Genomic DNA, 25,785 nt, shown 5'->3' with positions numbered 1-25,785 from the left:
TATTTGATCAATTCCCTTTATGTAGCCAAACCTTGCCCATCCCTTCCCACTCATGGATGCCCTCCTCACCTCGTGTGGGTTCTCCATGCCATATTTAGGCTCTGGCTGCTCTTGCAGGCCACCCCTCTGTGTGGACCCTTTCTCTGCTTGCTTGGACTCCCACACCGAGGCAGGCTGTTTCCACATGGACACCCACTTGGTCCTCATCCTACTTGGTCTCTGACTTGGAACCACCATGACTCTCTTCTCTACCTTAATGTGTGGCCACCATCTGGCTGCCACCCACCTAATGGCTCTGGGACTAAATTATTCAAAAGGGAAAATAAAGGAAGAAATAGGAAAAGAAAAGGAATGAGTACTTTTAGCCATTTTGCCCAATCAATTGACCAATCAGCTGTTTTTTATTAAGTGTTCTTTGCATTAAGACAGTTGGGAGTTGAGGACGGAATGCAAGAGGTGTAAGAAAACGTTTCCTGTCTCCCAGAAATATGAGGGGAGATGGGCTGAAAACATTAAATCGAAACTAATGATATAATAACGGCTTCAGTTGTATGTTACAAAATAAATGTGCTACAAAAAGACATAATTTTTTTTTTTTTTTTGAGATGCAGTCTCATTCTGTCACCCTGACTGGAGTGTGGTGCTGTGATCTCAGCTCACTGCAGGTTCAAGCAATTCCCCTGCCTCAGCTTCCTAGGTAGCTGAGATGACAGGCGCATGCCACCACGCCTAGCTAATTTTTGTATTTTTAGTAAAAATGGGGCTTCACCATGTTGGTCAGGCTGGTGTCGAACTCCTGGCCTCAGGTGATCCACCCACCATGGCCTCCCAAAGTACAGGGATTACAGGTGTTAGCCACTGTGCCTGGTCAAAAATGTCATAATTAAACTATGAATATTCCTTCTAAACAATGGGCAAAGTCATAGTGGATTAACTCTCTCCTATGTTAATAATCAAACTGGAGTTCTGACAAAGACCCCACATCAGCAGTGGTTACAATGATCAGAATATTTACTTGTTGGTTCTCAGTCATTCAGTTCTATGGATTTCTCCTTAATGTGCAGGAAAGCATACGATAATACTTTTGTAAAGAGGTTTTTGTTGATTTGCTTAATATAAAACTTAGTATAGAATACTTCAGATATAACATGTGATATAAATGTCACTGTTAGAGCCATCAAAATAATTGTTATTTTCATTAATGATTGTGGATGAAGTTTTTAAGAAATGTTTTCTGTTATCAGAGCTCAGGAGGAGTTAATGGTGCTAACTGGGAGTGGTGGAGATAGTCCTATGAGAAGAGAGAAGCCAAATCTACTTCCCCAGCACTGATTTGGTCATCTCCTTTACATTACCGAGTATAACACTCTATATACACTGTGAGAGAGCTCAATACATGTAGAGAATCCCTAGTTATTTATGCAGTACGTTGGATAAAGCCCATCTTCATTTCAGGGTTCTATTCACAAAGTAATTTGAAGTCTCTGGGGTTCTGGGGCACAGCTTTCTTGAAGAGCAAAGCAGAAGTCCTTAGGGAAATCAGGCTCCACTTACGGTCCCATTCCTTGACTCAGCCGTTAGAACAATGGGTTTTTCTGGTTGAAGAAGTCCTCCAAAGCGTAATTTCAGGGGGATCTGCAACAGTTAAATAAGCATATTGAGTAGCATTAAATAAAGCAAAAGTAGAAAGTATAGCATCAACGTAAAAAAATGCATTAATAACAATAATCCTTTGTAAACATATAAAAACTACTTTCAGTATTATAAATCTTGGATTCCTTATACTTACTCTATAAGATGTGTGAAGATTGTATAATGAGAGCATTCATCATCTATCATTTAACAAAATATTTATGGAGCACCTATTCTGTGCAATGCCTGACCTCAGACAAATTCATGGGAATCCATGTTCTTTTTGATTTACATTTTAAGTAAAATGGATGAGTTTTAAAAATTTAAATCAGATCATTAGGCATGATGGCAAACTATTTTTGAAGAGTCATATAAAGTTAATTTTGTGTATGTTGAAACTTGCAAGGTAATCCTGAGTAGTTATTGTACATTTTACTTATATGGACAGTCTTCAACTTCCAGAGTCCAGTAATTCCTCCCAATTGAACCCATCTAGTGTAAAGATGGGAAGACGCCTTCAGGAAGCATCATCATTTTATTTTTTAACATTTTCTCTTAGTTTCCAAGGGTAGTGCAAGTGGGGAACCTCTCAATTCTTACAGTGTTTTGACTCAACTTTTAGCCCCATTCTTATGGAGACAAACACTGCTTCAGTGTTGAGGGAACACAACAGAGTGATATTCTGATCTCCATGGAGTGATGGGCAAAAAAATTGCCATGGAGATCCAGAAGTGCTATCTTGAAACTTACAAGTGAGTACCTTTCCCATCCCAGGTGTGCCAGAGGACTACTTTCTCTCAGGGCTGTGTCCCCTGTCTGAGCACACATGCAGGATAGCTACATAGCTGGCCTAAAGCCACAAATAATGTGGAATATGGAGGTAATATGGAAATCATCTCTATCTTTTTCCTCTCCTATGTAGAAAACCTGCTTAAGGGGTGGAATTGCTTAATAAATACATGAGACCTAGAAATAAGATTTATAGGGTCTTGCTTAATATGAATAAATGACATCTGTTCTTTAATTTCTTCAGAGAAAAGATCCCAAATCTTTTTATAAATATAATATTTATTATTTAAAACTTTCCAAAAGGCATGAATATATTTTCCCTGCAGGCAGACAGGCACGTGCACATGTGCAAGCACAAACACACATGCAAATACATGAATGTCATTTGTTAAGTGTTCACATTAAAAAACTTAATATTTGTATGCAAGCCAATCAACTGCACATCCCTCCTTAAACATTTACCAAATGACCAAATGCTTGAATTAGATTAGGTCGCTTGCAAGGCACCACTGGGATATTTTAAAAGGAACAAAATGACAAGATATTGTTAATGGATCGGGGGAAGAGATTCTTAGACACAGAGAAAATACAGAGAAGAAAACCCAATGATTTAATGGCAAATTATGAAATTATATGATAATAGTCTCCAGTAACAAATAACAGAGCAGAGGAGTAAATGAGCCCTGGACTAGGTCGAGAAGACACCTTGGAGAGCTTGAGAATTGAACTAGGTCTTGAAAGATAAGAACAGAATGAGGAGAAGAAAGGGAAGAAGATTAATAGAGTTATAATTGGGTTGAAAAGGAGCCCAGTTGGATAGAGCTAGGCAACTGGAAGGTAAGGTCAGTAAGGATGGCCTTGGACTGTGGTAGTCCTTCATATCCAGTAGAAATACCTTACTCATTTTCCACCTTGGCTTCACATGAGAAGCAATTGGGGAGCTTTTAAAGCCACACTGTGGGCAAATTAGTTTAGAATTTCTGAGATGTCCCAGGCATCATGAATTTTTAAAGCTCACTGGTGATTCCAATGTACAGCTAGTGGTTGGGAGCCACTGTAATGAGAGGGCTTCTACAAGTTCTGGGAAGGAATAGCACCATTCAAAAGAGAAAACAAGATAGTAATTGCTCTTTGTGATTGTGCAAAATACTTCCCCATCTTTCCTATTGACTTGAAACTGAATTTAAACCTTGCTGAAATTCAAGGAGACTGCAGATAGTCATGCCATGCTAATCTACATTGATGTTACATGATGTTTTTAACGCTACAGCTTTTTACCGCCAGAACTGAAGGACCCTTAAAGATCACAGATGGGCCCAAATAGATTCCTTGGCCCATAGAACAAATTAGTAGAAGATTAAATGAGTGTGTTCTTTTTTAAATATGTAGACCCTTCAGTTAAAATAATTCTTAAGAAAACATTATTTATGCAGAAAATTGACTGACCTGTGTTTCTTTACAAGGTTTGAAGGAGAAGTTCTGAAGGACTCTGATTAGAGCAAGTTTCATGTTCATGAGCGCAAACCTCATGCCAATGCAGTTTCTGGGTCCACTCCCAAAGGGTGTATATATGTAAGGATCTATGTTGTCCTTGTTCTTCTTACTGAACCTGGTTCCATATTGGTAGATTTTTAAAAAGTTAATGACATAATACCCCTAAGAGTTACATGTTATGATTTCTTACTTAGGGCCCACTCCTCTACTAGTAGTACACAGGATAGTTTTGTGGACTGGTCATTGAAATCCTGCTATGCTTATTTTACTATGAGAATTGTAAGCTATAGATCCTTTCTACTCCCGTTACACTATAGGAGGTTTCAGTCTTGTTGAGAGGAGATAAATAGTGTTGCAAAGAATATTTATTTCTAAACACTCAGATTATATTCAGGGTGGTTATGTGTTCACACTATAAAGGCACATAAGTGATGAGACTGATGGCAAAGTAGATTCCTGCCTCAAGATACATTTATATTGGTCATGAGGAAGGAGAAGAAGAAATTGTCTTGCACTATTTCAAAATTGTTATTTTGCACTTTCCTTCTCATCTCCTCTCTTGTTTTTCTAATTCTCCTCCTTCTCCTCCCTGCCTTGTCTTATCCCTCCTCTCCTCCTTATGCTCCTTCTTCTTCTCTCCTTCTCTCCCTCTTTCTCCCCCACACCTCCATAGAATAGTTGAAGTCAGATAATGTACATGAGTGTATGATGCTACTGTACCAGTGCAAAGCAGTATCATCACTGCTTTCTTTGTCTATCTGTTCCACTAAGCTATAAATTCTTTGAAGATTAGACCCATGTTTTTTATTCAAACTTGATTCCTAAATATTTGATTATATTAAGAAAAAATATTCATTTCTGGGACATAATAATAGCATTGTGATCATGTGTTTTTAAAAGAGTCCTTATATTTTGAACACTTATGGCCCATAAGGACATAACTGATGACCTTCATTTTAAGTTTTTGGAACTGTGGGTGGTTGTAGTTTTCTTTTATCTAGTCTATGGTTTGTACAGTGTGACAATGATCAATTTCATGAAAAAAAACTTTCAAAAATAAAAAGACAAGCAAATGATTGTACAAGACCATGACTGTCCTGTAGATTAAGAGAGGCAGAATATGCTTGAACCAGGCTGGTTCAGGGAGGACTGCTTTCCCAGTGGCCTTGTACCTTTCAGGGAGGAACTTCTCAGGCTCTGTCCAGTGCTTTGGGTCATGATGAAGAACATAGCTTGGAATCATCACCACCACCCCTTTGGGAATGAACATCCCATTGATTTCAACATCTTTTTTGCAGACCCTCTCAAGTCTCATAGCAACTGGGAATAATCTGAGCGTTTCATTCACTACCATGTCGAGATACTCCATCTGTAGCACAGTATCATAGGTGGGTGGTGCCTGGTAAGAAAGAAACAGATTTGGATAAACTGAGATTTTGAATTAACTTTTAACTCAGTCCACGCAGTACTGTTGACATTTCAGAAGCTCCAGAGAATAACTCATACTGGTAAAGGATCATAACATTCATAAATTGTTTTAATAACTGTCATGCCCATTGATGTGCTCAACGGCCCACTGTAATGTGTGGAGGAGTTATGAAAGTGGGAGACATTCGGGACGGTTCTCATTCCAGGGGCAGAAATCCTTAGCATAACCGTCTAGTGGTTTTTCTTTCTCATGGAAACAAACGTGACTAATAGGCTATGAGCATTAGCATCAGATAAAATATGACAAAGTGATTGTCACCTTTCAAAAAAGAGATCACGTGTCTGTAACCAAGAAAGTGAAAAGAGATATTAAAAGCAAATTCTCTGTGCCATACAAGGACTATTGGTCAGAGTCCTGCTTCATAATTCTTTTTGTTACATATACAAACAAAAACAGCTACTAAGCAGGATTTGTATTGTATATATGTGTGTGTATATATGTACACATGAATATATATACATATATACACACACGTATATATATACACACATATACACAATACAAATGTATACATACACATATACACACACAAGACTTTTGTTATATACATAAAATGTGGAGAGAAACACTATATTATATAAAATCTCTATCAATAATTTGAGGACAACTAGTCCCTTCTATCCCAAATATGACAAAAGAAGGTTCTGATTGGATGTTACCAGAGCACATGATTTCAGTGCTAGTGGAAATTATAAAGAGGATAGAACCCCACACAGCCCTATCCTCACTTGCTGAAACAGTCTCCTAGTTGTTGCTCCAGGGCTGAACTGTAATCTCTGAAGAACATCCCTTTGTGTTCATCTCACTGCCACACCCAGGCCAGCCCAAAGCTGTGTCTCTTCATACCACAAAGAATCCCAGTTTTGGCAGAGCTCTGAAAACTGTACGGTTGATATGCACCTAGTACTTGGTGTTATATTTGGAAGGCACTATTCTAGAGTTTAAGAGTTTAGCTCAGGGGTCAGATACCCTGGTTCCTACTTGGCTTCTTCACCAGTGGTTACCTGACTGAAACATGAGACAGGTGTGGGGCAGAGCTGAGTCAGCCTGCACAGCGCACCCAGGGCCAGGCCCTGTCAGACCACAGCCAGCATAGAGCAAGTCCTGCCAATATTACCGGAGCTCACTATCAAGACTTGTGAGCAATAAATGCTTATGGTTAGATGCCACTGAGGTTTTTGGATGTTTTTTATTTAGAATTATTGTGATAGCAGAAAGCAGATGAACCAGGGCCAGGACTGTTTAACAAAGATCTTATACTTCTGCCAATAGCAACCATTCCCTATATTTCTTTCTTTTTCTTTTTTGGAGCCTTCCTACACAGTGTCAGTGAAGGAATCATGATTTTGCTTTTCATAAAAATTCTCCTGGGAAGTGGTGAGGAGGCATTTTTGCTAAGGCTTCACCTCCTCCCTCCTTCTCCATGCATCATCCACTCACCTTATTGGGTAAAACTGCGTCAATTTCCTTCTGCAGTTTCTGCTGGACATCAGGGTGAGTGGCCAGTTCATACATAATGAAAGAGAGAACACTGCTCGTGGTTTCATAGCCAGCAAAAATGAAGATAATTGATTGGGCCACAAGCTCCAGATCAGACAGAGCTGAATGGAGAAGAAAGACATTTTAGGTAAATCAGATCAGTATAGGCCATCACAGTTTAGATGAAGAGAAATCTAAGTGAAAGTCCTTAAATCCCTAGGGAAAAAAAATAGAAAAGCAATTCAGTCTCACTGGGGGTGGTTTCGTTCTGATGTGTGTCTTACAGGGCCACAACAAGGCAAATCATTTTTATCAGGTTTTCCCCAAAGTCTTCGAGAATGTGGGCCATCCACTCCTTCTTGTGCCATCCCTGACACCTGCACAGCTGGGTAATTTCCAGAGAGAGCGTTTCTTCATAGCATACTCAGTGTTATGGGTGTGCTCCTTGAATGATCCTAAAAGTACTTTATTGTAAATTAATATGGGGTAGTCTTCTCTCCCAAGAAAAATGTAATTTATTTTAGCCAAAATATATCTTGACAAACTTTGAGAAAAATTGCAACATTAATGGTTAAATGTATGGAAAATTAAAGGACATTTCCTGTAGATATGTTTGAGGAAACTTAAGAGACCAATATTGGAATACAGACCACCTCTTGCTACTCAAAGTGTGGTCCATGGGTCATAAACATCTGGGGGCTAGTTAGAAATGCAAAGGCTGGGTGTGGTGGTACACACCTGTAATCTGAGCACTTTGGGAGGCCAAGGCGGATGGATCACCTGAGGTCAGGAGTTCAAGACCAGCCTAACCAACATGGAGAAACCCCACCTCTACTAAAATACAAAATTACCCAGGCGTGGTGGCACATGCCTGTAATCCCAGCTACTCGGGAGACTGAGGCAGAAGAATCACTTGAATCTGGGAGGCTGAGGTTGTGGTGAGCCAAGATTGTGCCATTGCACTCCAGCCTGGGCAACAAGAGCGAAAACTGTCTCAAAACAAAACAACAACAACAACAAAAACAGAAATGCAAAATCTCAAACCCCACTATTGAAGTACTGATTCACAATCGAATTTCACAAGATGTGGTGATTTGTGTGCATAGCCCAGCTTGAGAAGTATGGATTATATCTTTGAGATGCATCAGCTGATAGATCTAGGCTATAGGTCTCAGAATTGACTATCCCAGGATGTACAGCAACTGGAGATGGACAAAAAGCTAGATGAGTGGTGATTGACTGTAGTCTGATGAATGGCATTAAAATAGCATAAGCTCCTGTGATTAGAAGTTTGCCCCCCTCTTGGTTTTTCTCCTGAGAGAAGCTCAGGATGGTCCGTCACTGCTCTGTTTGATCAAGACTGGATTAGGACATTTAGAAACCTGGAACACAGAAATTAATATGGTGCCTGTTCCAACAATGTAATTCACTACCAAAACCAATATGAAAGGAGTGTGAGAAATGTTGACAGAGCTGTGATTTACCAGTCAAGATTTCTGTGATGCAGTTGTGGGTAAATTCAACTATCTAATACATGTATTCAGTTACCATGAAACTGATGATACTGATGCGAAATTGAACTATAATCTCAAAGTTTAGAGCTCTGCTGTCCAATACGGTAGCCACTATCGACATGTGGCTATTTAAAATCAAATGTTATTCAATTAAACTTAAATACAATTTAAAATTTTTCATCAGTGACACTAGCCACATGTGCAGTGCTCAATAGCTACATGTGTCTAGTGATTTCTAGATGAAACACTAACACAATAGGCTATTTCCTTTATCATAGCAAGTTGTATTGGGATAGATAGATGAATAGATAGATAGATGATAGATAATCAATAAGCAGATAAATAGATGATGGATAGATAATAGATATAGATAGATAGATAGATAGATAGATAGATAGATAGACAGGCAGACAGAAGTAGACATAGACATGAACATATTTAAAGTGGTATGCTGAATTCAGCCTACTCCTGCTCTCTAGAACCAATGATGAAATATTCAGGAATTTTGTGACATGATTGCCAAATCTTGGTGGCTTGAAATTGAACATGGTCATCATTTTGCCACTGTCATAGTAATAATGACTTCAGTGAAAATCCAATATGGGTTTTAAAACTAGTAGGTGAAAGATTGAAGACAAAGAGGATATTTACATGATCCCAGAGGTTTTCCACACAAGTTACTTATCCATTCCAAAGGAAAAAATAACTTTGTAGTAGATTAACCTGGTGAACACACTTTCACCAAAAAATGCCAGTTAAAATCACCCTTATTAGGACAGCATGCCTCCTGATTGGATGTTAGATGCATTAGGTTGCTGCAAAAGTAATTGCAGTTTTTGCCATTAAAAGTAATCACAAAAATTCGGAATTACTTTTGCAGAAACCGAATAAATTTCCAGGCAGAAATTTTAATTCTGAGGATCTGGAGGAGGCTGAGAACTGCTACTTGATCTCAGGTAGGTGATCCACAGACCACTGACTCTTTCTGGCATGCCAGGTTTCCTTAGGGTTGCCCTTTAAGTTTAGAACATGGCTATCTATGCCTGTATGCCTCTAGAAAGTGCCTCCAGCTACCATTTATAACATCCAAAACCTGTGTCATTCTGCTATGTGGCAGAAATTCTCATCTTCCTGGAATACTTCCTGTATATTTTCAGAACAAGGACCTCCCTCTGAGTGCCCCACCAGGAGCCCCCAGAAGCACTCTTTGGATACCTTTGTGGGACTCAGTGTCTTTCGAATTCTGAGAGTCAATCATCAGCTGAAGGAAATCCACTCGGCGCTAGAAGCAAAAAGAGAAATTTTATTGATAGAAAGTGACTCATGAAGACAGAAGTTAATCGGAAGTGCAGTCCTCAACCTCCCTTCTGAGAATATGGCCCCTTGAAGACCAGAAATCTGATGGGTGTTGCCTGAGTCACCAGTGAAAAAAATATCCATCTAAATCCTTGGAAAGCAGGATGTTTTCCTGAAACAAGTCTGGATAAATGTTCAATTGCTTTTTGGTCTTTTCCGTGGTCCTAACTGCATACCCATGAAGAAGTCCTGGACGTTTTATTCTTCTGTCTTCTTCTTCACCAATGTTCACGAAGATTATTCTCCTGACATTTCCAGAACTTATCAGCAGCTTTGGTGGGAGCATCTTCAAATACTCCAACATTCCCAAAAGCTATACAATCTTCAGCAACACCTGGGTTACCCATTCCTGCCTCCCTGACCTGCAGACATCCTTTGGCTGGCCTCTAGGGCTGATGAAGGCAAAGCTGAGTTAGCCAGCCTTGCAGCCTCAATTCTCGGAGAAGACACCTGTTCACTTGAGTCTGTGAGAGGGCTCAAATGTAACACACACTACACTTCAGCAGGTGGCCTGATAGGGCCTTTCATTGGAGAATGTTTGAAATAACAGGCTTGTACTTGAAACGATTCTTTACCAATCTATGATCTAGAGAAAGCATAATACCAGAAAAAAAATATCTAAACAGTAACGTTTATCCTTTGGCAATTTATTGAAGGGAAGTGATGTGATAAAGTTTTATGTGAATAATATTTATGCCATGGCATACTAATTGTGATGCCTGATATTAAATTTTAAGTGCTATCTCTGACTCGTTCTCATATCTCCTTCCCCAAACTCCACTTTCTGCAACCAAATGAATTATCTTGCTCTAAGCATGAGTACTCTTTATGTTAAAATATTTCTCTAAAGACAGGGAAGTGCACCAATCATATGTATATTAACAAAAAATTATGAAAAACTAAACATCCTCCTATAACTACCACCATGTTTTACCTTTTGTGTCTCTTTGAGGCGATCTTCTTTTATCTTATTTACAGATTTTCTTAGAAAATTTGTAACTTTTCTTGAAAACATAGTGATATTTAATGCTTCAAAAATTGGGGTAAGGAATGGAAAGATTTCTGTAGAAAAAAAAAAAACACAACAGAAAATGAAATCATTGTGAAAGTGCAAAATTTACCTGGAGCAATTCTTATTTTCTCTGCCAATCAAAAAGTAAAATACATCAAGTTTCTCAACTGGAAGCCATTCCTTCTCTGACTTTTGCCCCTCTCACAGGCCAGTGACTGAACAAGGGCAGATCTATGCATAGGGACCACCACTACATCAGTGAGATCAGCAGCCCCTTCTGCATCGTTCAAATAATGAAAAAAACAAAGTTCAATGCCCTAATCTCCTTGCCTTTATCTATTGGATGAGAGTCTCTTAGGATAACCCAAATCATAATCTGCTGCTTAAATTAATCATGCTGTTCAAGAAATAGCAGGTAATCAAGATAGAAATAACACAGTGTATCTCAGTCACCTATCACAGAATAAAGCTAAAATCAATAAGGTAAGGAAAACTGGGAAACTCACACATATTTGGAAGTTAAATAATAAACTTTTAAGTAACCAATGAGTCAAAGTAGAAATTAAAAGGGCAAATAGAAAGTGTTTAGAGCAGAACAAAAATTAAGGTGTGATAGGCCAGAATTTGATGGTATTTGGCAAAGAAGTGCTCAGAGGAAAATTTATAGTTGTGATGTCTAAATTTACAAGAACAAAAAATCACAAATCAATAATCTACATTCATGCCACAACACAGTAAATGAAGAAGGGCAAACTAAGCCTGAAGCCAGCAGAAGAAAGAAAATAATACAGACTAAAGTACAAATCCATGAACTAGAGAACAACAACAAAAAAAAAACCCTGACAAATTAATGTCATTTCTATGAAGTGTCCAGAATAGGCAAAGCTATAGAGGCAGAAAGTTGATTTGTGGTTGCATATGACAACAGGGTTTGTGGCAGGGGGTTGATAGCTAAAAATGTATGAGGTCTCTAGATTGACAAAAATATTTTAAGGTTTACAATGGTGATGGTCATACATATCTTCAAATGTACTACAAACCATTAAACTGTACATTTTAAGTGGATGAATTACATTGTGATTTACATCTCAATAAAGCAGTTATTTTTAAGAGCGAGAGAGAGAGAAAAGGAAATAGTAGTCCACATACTTATTGAGAGAAAGAATGGATCTAATGAATTAAATCTTAAAAGCTTCTTGGTGTTTTCCACAAAGGGGTCTTGTGGATTGTTGAGAGAGTCGACGTTCACTCCAAATGATGTGCTAGTGATCACGTCCATGCTGTAGGCCCCAAAGATGCTGAGTGGAGAAAGACGTGAAAAATTAAAATCAGCACCTCTTTACCATCCTTCCACTATAGTTGCAACAGGAAGCCCACATGTCCAGTCAAGACAGACAAAGAGCCACAGACTTTCAGAACTATCTACTGGATCATGTCCCATCACACTCCATCAGAAGGGGTTTATCAGGTGCCAGTGACGCAGCTGGCCCTACACTGGGGGTGATGGAGACTGAACTGAGTTATACTTACCTCTGAGATCAAGGAGCCCATCATAGGAAGACAGAGACCCACTATCAGAGAACTAGAGTAGCATGTGTTGAGTGTGGATGATACAAGATGAGTAAGCAGTGTGCTTCAGCAGAACAAGAGGAGAAAAATTCACTCTTCTTACGGACTCAAGACAGGTGATATTGCCTGACTACAGACTATGCCCAGAGCTGATTCCTCTTCATTACTTCACAAAACAGCAACACCCTGTTCTGAGCTCCTAGAAATATCATCCTTATTCTCTACACTCCCTGCTCAAGCTTTGGAAAGTTTCACTATCTCCAGCTCTTGTGAGCTGAAATTGCACTGACGGCAGAATCATTTTAGTAAAATGTAATGACCAACAATGTCCTGGTTTAAAAAAATTCACTAAAAGTTGATTTGGAAATTCCTATAGCTGAGTGACCACATATCCCTGGTCTGCCCAGGACAGGTGCAGATTACACCTGTTGTTCCTGAATAATTGAAGCACAAACCAGTGTAGATAGCAAATAATAGGCTTACCCTACATTTAGCATTAAACCCCCACCCCTTCTCTTTAAGATTGGAGGAAAAAGCAGTGGTGGGAATGTTTAATATTTAGTATTCTACTGATATCCTCAGAAAAACCATGAAAGGGTCAAAATTATTCAAAGTTCTCCATTATAACTTTCCCATCGTACTCACTGCCAACCAATAGATACCAAGTGCCTTCCCCTTCCACCATTCCGTACACGCCATGCTTAAAACTTTGGTACAATCACACGTTTTCCCCCCTAAAGTATGCATTTAGTCTTCCAGGACATTTGGGCTGACAATTTAATGGATAAGTAAATCCTTCCATGATAAGGAAGAAGACATTTTTCCCCCAGCTACCCCACCTCCTCTTGGGAGTGGCCCCATCTTGAGAGACCCATTGAAGTTGCAATACTACAGCCATCCTTTAGTCTAGTCACTGGAATGACCCAACAGTGGGAATATCAGCTCCATGGCAGGCAGCTGGCAGGGCTCATGACAGCTCAGAACCCCACGGCTGTGCTCCTACTTACTCTTTCAAGGTGACAGGCTTGCCTGTCTCTGCTTCCCGCCTCAGATTTCTCACCAGCACGTCTCCATACTGGGCAATGATAGGGACCATCTAAGCACAAAACACAACACCACCCATAGTAAAATGTGCAGACTCTAGTCCACGAAGAACGTGGCTTTCCCCAGCACGGAGCAGTACGTGACATTTTATAATGAATTTTGTGATGTCTTTTCTGTACATAAAGATAAAAGACCATTTTTAGGAAGCTCAAATTCAGCAGACTACCCCTTGGAAAGGGACTGTGGTCTTACTTTTTACCTGTCCCCACCTGATTCATTCTTTAAGTTTCTAATTAAAACTCATGCTATTTTCATACCTCCTTGAGTTTTCCGCTGGTGAAGGTTGGAGAGAGCAATGATCGTATTCTCTTCCATTCTTCATCCTGAGCTCTAGAGAGGGCACTTTTCATAAATCCCACTGGACCTAAAGGCTAGAGTTCAAAGCAGAAACATTTTGTCCTGTGTCAGTTGTGGAGATCTCCATGGTTGTAGAAAATGTTAAACAGGCATCACATATTTAACAAATATTTAGTGACCATCTACTAGGTGACAGGCCCTATGCTAGATGCTCAATACAGATTTATCCCAGATGCCCAGTGTCCTGGGATATATTTTTGTGTGTGTGTGGGGGGCAGTGTTCGGGAGACCCAGCCACCTGATGTGGTCTCCAGCCTGTATTTCCCAGTCTCCTTTTACATGCAAATTCTCCACATGATAGGGAACCTGTTCTTCCAGTGGAATAGTCAGGATCAACACCTAGCACTTGTGCAGTGTAGAGAGAGAGAGAGAGAGTGGTGACAGAGAGGCAGGTGGCTTTGGTGTACTGTATGTTGCCTCAGACAAGCTCTGTCTTTATGTTCACCTAAACCATGGGCAACATGAAAAAGAGGTGCCTCGATGTGGTGGTTTTAAAAAAATGGTAGGTAATAGTTTTAAAACTAGGAATGTATTTTGAAGAAATAATGTGATTCTATGAACATTCTTTTCTCTTAATTTTTTATTCCATGGATAGAAAAAAAAAAGGAAGAGATAATTATTTTTGCCAACTTGGAACTGTCCTATCAAGCCAACATGCTTGAAACTTTCTTTCATCTTCCATAACCATATTTTGTTTTATAATGAGTACTTACAGCCCTCTTTTATGTTAAAAATTCAGCAAACTAGGGAAAGTTTCTCAATTTGATAAAGAGAGTCTACAAAAAAAAAAAAAAACCCACTTCATCTAAATCATGCTTATTGATGAAAGACTGAATGCCTCCCTCCTAATATTAGGAACAATTGAAAAATTCACCACATTTACTTGACATTATACTGGGAAGTCCTAGTGCAGTAGACAAGGAAAAAGAATTAAAAGGCATACAGATTGGAAAGGAAATGAAAGAATTGCCTCTATTTTCAAGTGACATAATTGTCAATGTATAAAATCTCAAGGAATATACAAAAAGATTTCTAGAAATACTAAGTGAGTTCTGCAACGTTCTGTGATACAAGATCAACAAACAAAATCCAAGCACGTTTCTATGTACCAACAATCAATATCTGAAAACACAAGAAAAATATAATATCATTTACAGTCACTCAAACAAAAATGAAATTCTTTAGCTGTAAATCCAACAAAACATGTACAGGATCTCTATGCTGAAAACTACAAATTGTTAAAAAGCAATCGGAGAAAATCTAAGGAAATGGAGAGGCATACTAAGTTCATGAATTGAAAGACCAAACATGGTAAAGATAAGACTTTCCCTAAATTGATCTGTACGTTTAATTCAATTCTTGTCAAAATAACAGCATGCTTATTTGTAGACACTGAGAAACTCATTCTGATTTTTTATGGAAAAGCAGAGGACCAGGAAGAGCTAAAACAGATCTGAAAAAATAAGTCAATAAAAGTGGGAAGAATCACTCTACATGATGTTAAGAGTTACTGTACAGCTAGTAGAGTCACCAGTTTGTTATTGGTGGAAGAATAAACACAGTGATCAGTGGGACAGAATAGCAAATGACAGATGCAAAGAAACATGCCCACTTGATTTTTAACAATATGCCCAACTTTCCAAAAATGACATTGGAGCAACTGGACAGCCATAAGCCACAAAAAATGAACCTTGATCTAAATCTCATACCTTACGCAAAAAATAACACAAAATAGGTAATAGAGTTACATTTAGTAAAGCATGAAACTTTATGACTTTTAGAAAAATTGGCAATATAGGAAGGAGGGCTAGGCAAAGAACTTTCAGACTTGACACCAAAAGCACAATCCATAAAAAAAATATTAATACATTGGCCTCCTCAAAATAGAAAGACATTTTCACTGATAAAGACTCTCTCAGAGAAGAAGACTTGTGACTGTACGATAGCAGCAGGGAGCCATATGGAGATGGAATGGGTCTGCATCTTGATCATACTGGTCATTGCACAAATCTACAAATGTGATAAATTTGCATAGAACTACCCACACACTCAAGACCAGCCTGGCCAATACAGTGAAACCTCATCTCTACTAAAAATACAAAAATTAGCGGGGCATGGTGGGGCTGAGGCAGGAAACTGGCGTAAACCCGGGAGGCGGAGGTTGCAGTGAGCCAAGACCGCACCACTGCACTCCAGTCTGGGTGACAGAGCGAAACTCCCTCTCAAAAAACAAACAAAGAAAAAAACAACAAACAAAAACAGAAAACTACACACAGAAATGAGGGACACATAAAACTGGTGAAATCTGAATAAGCTCTGTGAACTGTATCAATGTCAATTTCCTGTACTATCATAACATGAATATGCTGTATTTATAGTTATGCAAGATTGCAAGATGTCAGCACTGGGGGAGGGGGGGGGTGGGTAGGATGAAGTGTACCTGGAATCTTCCTGCACACTTTTTAGGCAAATGTCTATGAATATATAAGAATTTTAAAATAAAATTTAATCAATCAATGAGTATTTTAATTTCAAAAACTGGATGCTTACCCTCCGGTTTGTGAAGACAGAATAACATTCTTTCACTAGCACTGTTTTGATCATGTTGGGATCTGTGATAGCCAGCACAGGCTGTAGACAGTCATAAAAACTGTGTGGAAAAAACAGAGTTGATTAAACATCAACAGCCTTATTCTACAGCTGGAGCCCAACCCAGGAAGCCAGACTTTAATCCTGACATTACATAATACCCTAAATGTACAATACACAGTAATCTTAGGTTCTAGTTCATTAGGTATAACACACAGCAAGAGTCTGACATGGGAGCCACCCAAGTCTTCATACGATGAAGGGTAATGTGGGCCAAACAGGGAGGAGACATTGAAAGACAAAAGAGCTCTTCAAAGAGATCATGGTTAGAAATGACAGGAGAGCATTTGTTAAGCTGGGTGGTGCATGTGTGGGTATTTTCCATGCCATTCTCCACAATGTTTCATATGTTTAAAATATTTCACTTTTAAAAAGAATATTAGGTCCATGGAAAAACGAAGGCAAGTAAATCATCAAATGCTCACAAGGACTAAGTGTTTCCAGGGCAGTTGCTGTGGGGCCCGTGGACATCCAGAGCTGTGTGTTCTTTCTACTCAGTTGTGTTCCTTGTGTGGGCCATGCCAGGTCCACAGCACCCTTCAGGCAGCACTGTGGTTTCTGAGGACTAGATTAGAGAAGATGGAGTACAAAGAGGCAAAGCCTTCTGCCTCTTGCTTCTAGTTAACCAACACACCACTGCACCTCTTCCACTGCTCTTGCCAAACCTCTAGCCCCTCTGACAGTGGCTGCAGTTGGCTGAGGCCACCTTATAAAATCACAGTCCGTCAGCTCACAAGGGAACACAATGGTTTAAGAATATTCAGCATTTCTTCATATTCAGCAGAAAGGTATAGACAAAGATATACTTATATCCTTCTATTAAAAAGTCTTGGCTTAAAGTTAATAATAAAACGGAATGAAAAATTCCACAATTACACAGAAAGTTAAAAAAAAAAACAAACAGCAGAGCATAAATGGTTTCCCAATCTGTTTCTCTATGTCTCTCAACCCTTCTTCCAAAAGCATGTTAAATCCAAAGTATAAATGAAGAGTTTTGGCTTTTAATTGAAAGTGAATCGATGTGGGAAGGAGATGATGCCCTGCTAATATGAGCACATATTAGAAGCGTCTGAGACGATGCATGCGATAAAAGGGCACCAAGGGAAGAAAAAAAGAAGAGGAGAATAGGCAGACACTGGACAGAACGTGATGCTGGGAGTCCCTGGGCCACCAAAGTCTGGGGAAAAGTGGTAACCACAATGCTCCCAGCCTAGTTTAGACCAAAGACCTCAACACCTGGTGACACAGGGGATCCTTGGTAGGACAAGCCTCAAAAAGTTTTACAATAGCGAGTGTGAACGTTGTGAGAACCAAAATTATGGCACGTGTTTGTGTGTGTGTGTGTGTGTCAGTGTGTCCGTGTGCCTATGTGTGTGATTAAAAACCCTGACAAATAAATCACAGAAGGCTATGAAGAGAGGATTCACATTCTTGTATGCCTGATAACAAAACTATCACAAAAGACTGTGAAACCACAAGCCTGCAGAAAGCCCATCCCAACCTTACACAAAAATATTTCTGCAAAGACACCTGCCCAGCAACTACCTGTCCAACCTTGGTGTGGCATCACCCTTGTTACTGATCTTTGTAGTGAAGGAAAACTATTTCAAAACCCATATGAAGTACTCCTCATATTTTCCTTGGAACATCTTTGTCTTCCTTTCCCTCCTTGAATTTGCACATAGCTTATAATGGCACATAGATTCCCATTCTAATACTCTACCCCCAAATACATATCTTCTTCTTTCAGAGAACCTCTCTGTTTGTAGTTAGGTTGGCAAGAGTTTCATCCCAAGAAGCTCTGGGCCGAGACTATCCTCTGTGCGGTGGGGTAAACTCATAGAAACAAGTCTATCCAATGGAAGCTTCCAGAATACTCACCCCCAGACTTTTCTGTACTTTTTATAACATTCCATGTCAAACGTCCAAAGGCCCTGGGAGGAGAAACAAAATAATATTTGATTATTATTTTAAATGTACTTAACCCTGCCTCTGATTGGGGCTGAAAACAGTCAAATCCAATGAAATTAGACTTGCTGACAGTTAGAGGAAGCTTATTTAGAGACATCACAAGAGAAAGGAGAGAAAAGACAGGAGGTATTTGAAAAGGGAAATATAAAATCACTCTTGAATTTTCTTTAACTGTCGTGGATACTGAATGACTTATCCTGATGTATAAATACTAAGTAACTCCTTGTCTTTCTGATGTCTCTTTGCTTTTTCATGTGTTGTCTCTAAAATCTCATAAATCCCTGAATGATCACCTCCAGGGGCATGTGGGGAAACTAAGGCTGAGGGAAAGTGAGTGCGCATCAGAAGGGAATGTGCACTCTTTTATCTCTTTGTTCTTCATCCTTTTCATTTATTTCATGAGCTCGCTCTGGAATTCTAGCAGAATTAGAAAGTTACAGACACCAGGGACCTCTTTTAGTCTAGCGGATTTAGATAAATATGAGGCATATTTGTTGAGTGAGAAATGAGTGAGTGACAGAATGACAAAGTGGACTCACTTTCCGATTTTGCAGCTTAACATGGAAGTTCTGAGAAAATGTCACCTCTACACATTGGACACAGCAAATTATGACACTTGCTTGGAGTTTGCACTGAAACTTAAAAGTAAACCTTCCTCTTTCTACATTTCAAGGGTGAAGTTTTAATTATTGAAAAGAAGGTCTGAGGAACGTGTATCTTGTGGATCCATCTACTAAAGAGTTGACATGGGGAAAGTGGTGGGTTTCACGCCTCTGAGCCCAAATCTGCATGTATATATACAGATGACCTGAGGCAACCAAAAACTACAAAAGAAGTGAAACAGCCAGCTCCTGTCTTAACTGATTGATCAACCTTACAACATTCCATTATGACTTGTTCCTGCCCTGCCCCAACTAATCGATCGATCGACCTCATGACGTTCTTCTTCTGGACAATGAGTCCTATGATCTCCCCACCATGTGCCTTGTGGCCCCCTCCTCTGCTGACAATGGATAACCACCTTTAACTGTAACTTTCCACTGCTTACCCCAGTCCTATAAAACTGCCCCACTCCTATCTCCCCTCGCTGACTCCTTTTTCAGACTCAGTCGGTCTGCACCCAAGTAATTAAAAACCTTTACACAAAGCCTGTTTGCTGGCCTCCTCACACGGATGTGTGTGAAAGTAGGGAAATTATTGCTTTTGCAGGGGGAAAAAATATGAAATTCCTGGGCAGTAATTAGACAACAAAGCCCTCACTTGGGAGAACTAGAATCTGAGAAACAAGCCTCAGTTTGCAGGAGAGAGAGGCTAAGCCAGAGAGCTGACTGCTGTTGCTGGCCCTGTGGAGATGAGCTCATAATTTTCCATCCAGGGACCAGGCCCTGAACAGAGGATCAGATAAGGTTAGGCACAAAGGCTCAGCCAAATTTCACAGTCCGTGTGGCACATACGACATTCTATTTAGTGAAATTAAATATTTAATAATTTTGTCGAATCATCCCCTTTCTAGCGATTTTGCATGTGTTTCTGACTTTGTGTAAAAAATAAACCCACAAATTCATATTGTGCTTAAATATCTGAGGTTAATAGACAACCACTCTCTCATCTCAGTTACATCCACTTCCTGCTCAGACTCACCCACAAGATGCAACCTTCAAAGGAAAAGAAGTAAAGCAGAACACCTTTGTTCTGTATCTCAAAGTGGCAAAAGATGTCATGGGGAGTAAGAGCCGTGGTAGAGCCGTGGAAATATCCTCAGGAAATTTAGCATTTTTTGGAGAGGCTTCAAGCAGGTGCAAATGACCCAATGGTAAATACTTGGTTTCCCTAATAATAATAAACTGAGTTTCAAAGCTGTGCAGGAGGAAGGGAAAAAAGGCTACTCATGAGCTACTGCTACAGAGAGGAAAGTTTGACTCTCATGTCCACAGATAACAAGCCACAATCAGGGGCTCCTGTTCCTACTTTTAATATGAACTAAGTATGACTGTACCTTCCTGGGAACCTACATCTAGCAAAAAGGAAATGCTCTTTATGGTGCTCACAATGTCTTCACATCAAGTTGCTGATCTACCTGAGATTTGGGCTGTTCAACTGTGGCAAACTTGAGGCTCCTGAGAGTTAGCAAGAGAGCCCCAGGGTAAACTTTGCTGTGCTCTGGGTGATGCCTACACACTGTTTCTGAAAGTATAAAACCTCAGACCTTCCTTCTGAGGAGAAGCACTTTTACTCATGGAAGTAAGCTGCTCTTTGCAATCGTAAGACGCGAAAGAGGAAGCTCAAAAACACTCACCTTACGGAAAGACAAAACATTTCCTAAAAAAGGCAGAGGTGTGGGCCCCGGAATTCCAAGCTTCTTGAAAAGTCCATGTGAATGGGTTCCATATCTACAAAGTGAAACAGAAATCAGGTCACAGGGATTGTGACTTTATAGATATAGGGACTGGTGAGTCACTGACTGAGGAACTGGAATGCTCAAGAGGAGGTAACATTAAGGCAATTAAAAATAACAGTAACTCCGATGGCAATGATTATATTTGTTCATCAGGTCATTTGGTGCCTCCACTGTGAGACCCCAAAAAGTCACAATGATTAGCTCAAAGCAGCAGAAGTCTTCATGGTCCCAATCCTGTAATGAATACTTGATAAATGTCCTCAAATGTGAATGATACTGAGAGATTCAGGCACGAATTCTTCCAGGGCACTTCTTTCCCTTATATCTTTTTAGTAAGTGGATTCTTCTCTGATTTTGGGATTCTCATCCTAGGTAGAAAGGGTGACAATTTATTTTGTTTGTTTCCTGCAGTGATGATGAGATTTTGCGTCACTGCATCCACTCAATCACAGAAGGTCACTGAGAGCCTATGGTGACCCTGTCTTTAGAGTTTGCTCAGAGGCTTTTATGCTCTCCCTTTGCTCTAACCTCTGACCCTGTTCTAGGATCTGGCCTTTCTTAAACCGTCATTCACAGAGAGGTCTTGGAGGAGTCACAGAGTCCTTATTTCTATAGATTGACAACTGTGCTCCGGGCTTCCATTGGCCTCGTAGAAATGTGAGCACCTTTCAGCTACACCTCAGTCTCTGGTTGATTTGAGCTATTTGGAGAATGATTGACTCATATTTCCCTGAATGATAGTGTGCAAAAGAATCACAACTAAGAACCAGGACATTCCTCCTCTTGTGAAATCTAGCCTTCCAACTGGTGCTATTCACCTGATAAGCACAGTGCCAGTGATATGGTCTTAATCTGTGCCCCTACCCAAATCTCATGTTGAAATGTAATCCCCAATGCTGGATGTGGGGCCTGATAGGAGGTGATTGTATCTTAGAGACAGTTTTTCATGGTTTTACACAATCCCCCTTGGGTGTTGTCCTCGTGACAATGAGTTTTTATGAGATCTGGTGGTTTAAAAGTGTGTGGCACCTCCTCCCCACCCTCTCTTGCTTCTGCTCCAGTCATGTAAGATCTGATTGCTTCTCTTTCACCTTTTGCCATGATTGTAAATTTCCTGAGGCCTCCCTAGAGGCAGAAGTCACTATGCTTCCTGAACAGCCTGCAGAACCATGAGCCAATTAAATCTCTTTTCTTTATAAATTATCCACCCTGAGATATTTCTTTACAGCAATGGAAGAAAAGACTAATACAGCCAGACATGCTCATTTTTTCCAAGGTGATCAATTACAAAGCAGTTTATTGCCTCTGCACATGAACTATCTCTGTAGGAAAACCCATTAAGGCTGCTGCTCCCTATGGCAGGCCTGCTTGCAACTCATCTTTGATGGGTCATATATGGACTCCCCCAACTGGGGATTCTGGATGTCTGAAGACCTTCCCAGTCTGATGTTACTGAGGGGTGGAAGACTGGAGGAAGAAGAAAGGCTGATGGAAGAGGTCACCAGCCATCAATTCAACCATGAATCTCCTAATCCCACAAGCTTGACCCCAGAGAGGCAAATTAGGAAAATGTGGCTGAAAAGTATAGAGTATATAAATAGACGTATGTGCTGAAAGACAGGCACCTTCTAATGTTCACGTACCTTCCTGTTGATAGGAAAAGATGCAGTATTCCACATAAATAACCATAAAATATTCCAGACAGTTGAATTAAAACCTTGTTTTCTCTTCTTTAAAGGGTTTCCTGTAAGGCAGTATAGGTTCTAAGCATTCTGTACAAATCCAGTGACTCGGATAATATATGGTAAAGTACAACTGAGAAATGGCCTGGAGGCTTGTGCTTGGAGGACCCAGCACAGGCAGCATAGCCAGGCTCAATAGTGCATTTGGATCCTTGCCTCAGAACAGTTGGTGGAAGTGTGTGCACCATCTACCAAAACCAGGGTGGCCTTGGGTTTTCCCACTCCAGTTCCTTCCTTTGTTGTCACAGCCATGGCAAATCAATGACACTAATCTCTGCTTCTAAACTTTCTACATGTTACATGATCTTTCAGGCCAGGACAAACTATTGAGTTAATATGTCGGCAGCACTGGCCCCCGAGGAAAGATCTAGGCGAGTGTCTAGACTCACATGGTACCATGTCAAGGCAGAGGCTGGCCTGGGCAAACTGTTTAGTTTCTTTACAGCTTCCCTCTGTTTGATAGAGTAATGCTGCTTTCATTTACAATGAAGAGGCTAACAGAAAAGCCAGTCATCTATTGCATGTAATTGTATAGGCCTAAGAAGGGTATGGTCTACCCTATAGCTTCTGAATAACTGGGCTGTACCAGCCTCGTCTCAGGCTCAGGTATTGTCTGCCTGACTGCCAGAATCTGAAGTGACAGCCCCACAACATGGCAGACCACACACAGAGTGACACCAATCGTGCCCCTGTGTCCAGGATTGAAGCAGATGAGATGTCAACATGTTTGCTCTTCGAGTGACCTCCACTGGGGGGCAGGAACCATGAATATCTCTTTAGAGTTCTACCCTGAGGGATGAGGAATATTTTCTCACTTCATCTTGATCCTACCTGGATGCTTTTGCTGTCCTCACTGGTTCACAGTCTTGCTTACTTCCTTGTCCTGAGAGTTTAAGATAACCTGCTAAGCAGGCTTATTTGAAATGGGGGTATTAAAATAAACTGACAGGAAGGTATTTTTAAAAAGACATATGCAATCTTGTCATAGAGATATACATTTGTGTGTTAGAGTCATATTCCTGACATTATTCTGGAAAGGTGAGGTTATTTTACACACATTTATTGTCACAAATACTGAACTAACAGCTCTCTTTTATCACCCAGGAGGAATATGCTGGAAATAGTGTATCTCCAAAAAAGTCTGGCTTTAAAAAGGATGAATTTAAGTCATATCAATTCCTGTTAAAATGCCAGCAGGAGGAAACCATGTTACCACAACTTACCGAATTCCTAATCTTTTGGTGAAAGAATTAAAATGAGGTTTGTATTTTCTATTTTCATATCACCATGATTCCCTACTCTTAATAACAGTGAAATTGAGTTAGAAGTAAAATGTGACAGGCAGGAAGCCTCCACTGCAAACACAGTGGGAGTGGCTGTTCCCTGCACCTGCCCTAGCATGTCAGGATCCCACCGGTGAGAAGATTCATCCTCTTCTCCTGCAAGTTAAAGGGAAAAATGTAAAATCCAAATTCTGGTTTAGTAAGCTGGGTCCAAACCACTGTTAATTAGATTATCCTCAATCAATGCTGTCCCTAAACCCTTCTTGACACTAGAGATGGATGGGGGAGAGGCTTATTTATTCCTTTATAGATCTGCCAAAGATCCATCATAACCTCTCTGTGTTTGTAGCATCCAACACTTAAGCTACTTCTCCTTGAAAATCTTCTTTTTCTTTTTTGAGATGGAGTCTCACTCTGTTACCCCAGCTGGAGTTCAGTGGCATGATCTCAGTTCACTGCAACCTCCACCTCCCAGGTTCAAGTGATTCTCCTGCCTCACCCTCCCAAGTAGCTGGGACTACCACTAAGCCCAGGTAATTTTTGTAATTTTAGTAGAGATGGGGTTTCACCATGTTAGCCAGGCTGCTCTTGAACTCCTGACCTCAGGCAGTCCACCTGCCTCGGCCTCCCAAAGGGCTGGGATGACAAGTGTGAGCCACTGCGCCCGACCTGAACATCCTTTTTGATCTTCAAAACAGAGAAGGGAAAGAGAGGCCTGATTAGCAGCCCAAGTCCAAGGACACAGAGAAGAGGAGCCTGGACAGTTACTCACAGATAGAGGAGTATCAGGCTGACAGCCAGGAGAAGCCAGGTTTCCACGGCCAAGTCTGGGATGAGATCCATCACTACTTTCCTTCCTTATCTCTCTCCTCTGAGTCTTCCTTTCAGCTGTGTGCTGCTGTTTGCTGGGCTGTGTGCGTGGAGCTTTCCTGCTGGGCTGTGTGCGTGGAGCTTTCCTTCCCTGCACAGCAGTGATTCACTGAGGCTCCTGGATTGTTTATATGCTGGAGAAAGAGGCAGGGCTGGGGTGGCAGCCAGTAGCAGGGTCAACTGTGCTCCACTTGCAGTTGGAAGAGGCTTCTCCACCTTGGCAGTTGGCAAAGAATCACACACACACACCCCTCACTGACCTCCTTTGAGTTCATATTCTATGAGGAATCATAAACAACTCAATCAATGTTACTGGGGAGTCCAAGGGTCCTGGATTCTTATCAGAAACTCAAGTGGAGCCATTGGCATAAAATTTATTAAATCTCCTCTCTCCTGCCCTTGTCTCCATGGCTGTCCTCATTCCAGAATCCTTGAAATTCATCCCAACAAGCCATGCCTGCAGATCTTTATCTATGCCTGGTGTGTGCCTGTGCCTCCTAGAAGACTCATACACATCCTTCCAAACCCAGCCAGACAGAGCCTTCTCTTAGAGTCTTTCCTCACCAACCTCCTCACACACATTTAACTGTTTCCTCCCCTGGGTACTTTCCATCCCCTTCATGCAGTCCTATTGTCCTCTTTTCTCTTTGCCACCATTGTGTGTTTCCACACCCTTTTCCCTTAGCAGAGGTGAGTTCCTCAAGGGCATAGTCTCGTCTTATTCACTGTCATGGCTCTGGTCCCTATCAGGGTGCTGTACACACAGTGACCAGAAAGGCTGATGGAGTTGACTTAGCTGAGCTTGCTGGGCCTGTGCGTGTCACTTCCTCTGACATTCTGGTGACTACTCCATCTTCTTAGGTCATTAATACAGCCAGAGCTCTTGGCTGTGCCTCAGCTGCCGTCTCTGCACTTTCAGGCAGGTCTACTGTGATTCTGTTGGCAAGAGGACCCCTAAAAAAGACAGGGCATGGATGAGGTGGAGCTGATGGCTTCGTGGAGTAGTATCAATTTGTGCTGCTTCCTGTGAACCTTTCAAAAGTCCTGCCGTAGACAGCAAGTTAGACAGGTTCTTTC

At 40.6% G+C, this 25,785-nt stretch overlaps 1 protein-coding gene across 1 annotated transcript; it reads right to left on the bottom strand.

The window, feature by feature from the left end:
• Positions 1 to 370: 370 nt before the first annotated feature.
• CYP3A7 (cytochrome P450 family 3 subfamily A member 7) lies at positions 371 to 24,805 on the bottom strand. The gene is made up of 13 exons (XM_008018612.3): positions 24,611 to 24,805; positions 20,712 to 20,805; positions 18,326 to 18,378; positions 16,346 to 16,445; positions 13,696 to 13,809; positions 13,342 to 13,430; positions 11,915 to 12,063; positions 10,688 to 10,815; positions 9,613 to 9,679; positions 6,845 to 7,005; positions 5,088 to 5,314; positions 3,868 to 4,030; positions 371 to 1,635 (listed from the first exon to the last, which is right to left on the bottom strand). Exons 1-13 carry the CDS (start codon positions 24,679 to 24,681, stop codon positions 1,540 to 1,542), a joined length of 1,512 nt encoding a protein of 503 aa, XP_008016803.3. The 5' UTR covers positions 24,682 to 24,805; the 3' UTR covers positions 371 to 1,539.
• Positions 24,806 to 25,785: the final 980 nt, after the last annotated feature.

The sequence above is a fragment of the Chlorocebus sabaeus genome, chromosome 28, assembly GCF_047675955.1.
Source record: "Chlorocebus sabaeus isolate Y175 chromosome 28, mChlSab1.0.hap1, whole genome shotgun sequence".
NCBI classification, from domain to species: Eukaryota; Metazoa; Chordata; class Mammalia; order Primates; family Cercopithecidae; genus Chlorocebus; species Chlorocebus sabaeus.
This window is presented reverse-complemented; position numbering and strand designations above follow the sequence as displayed.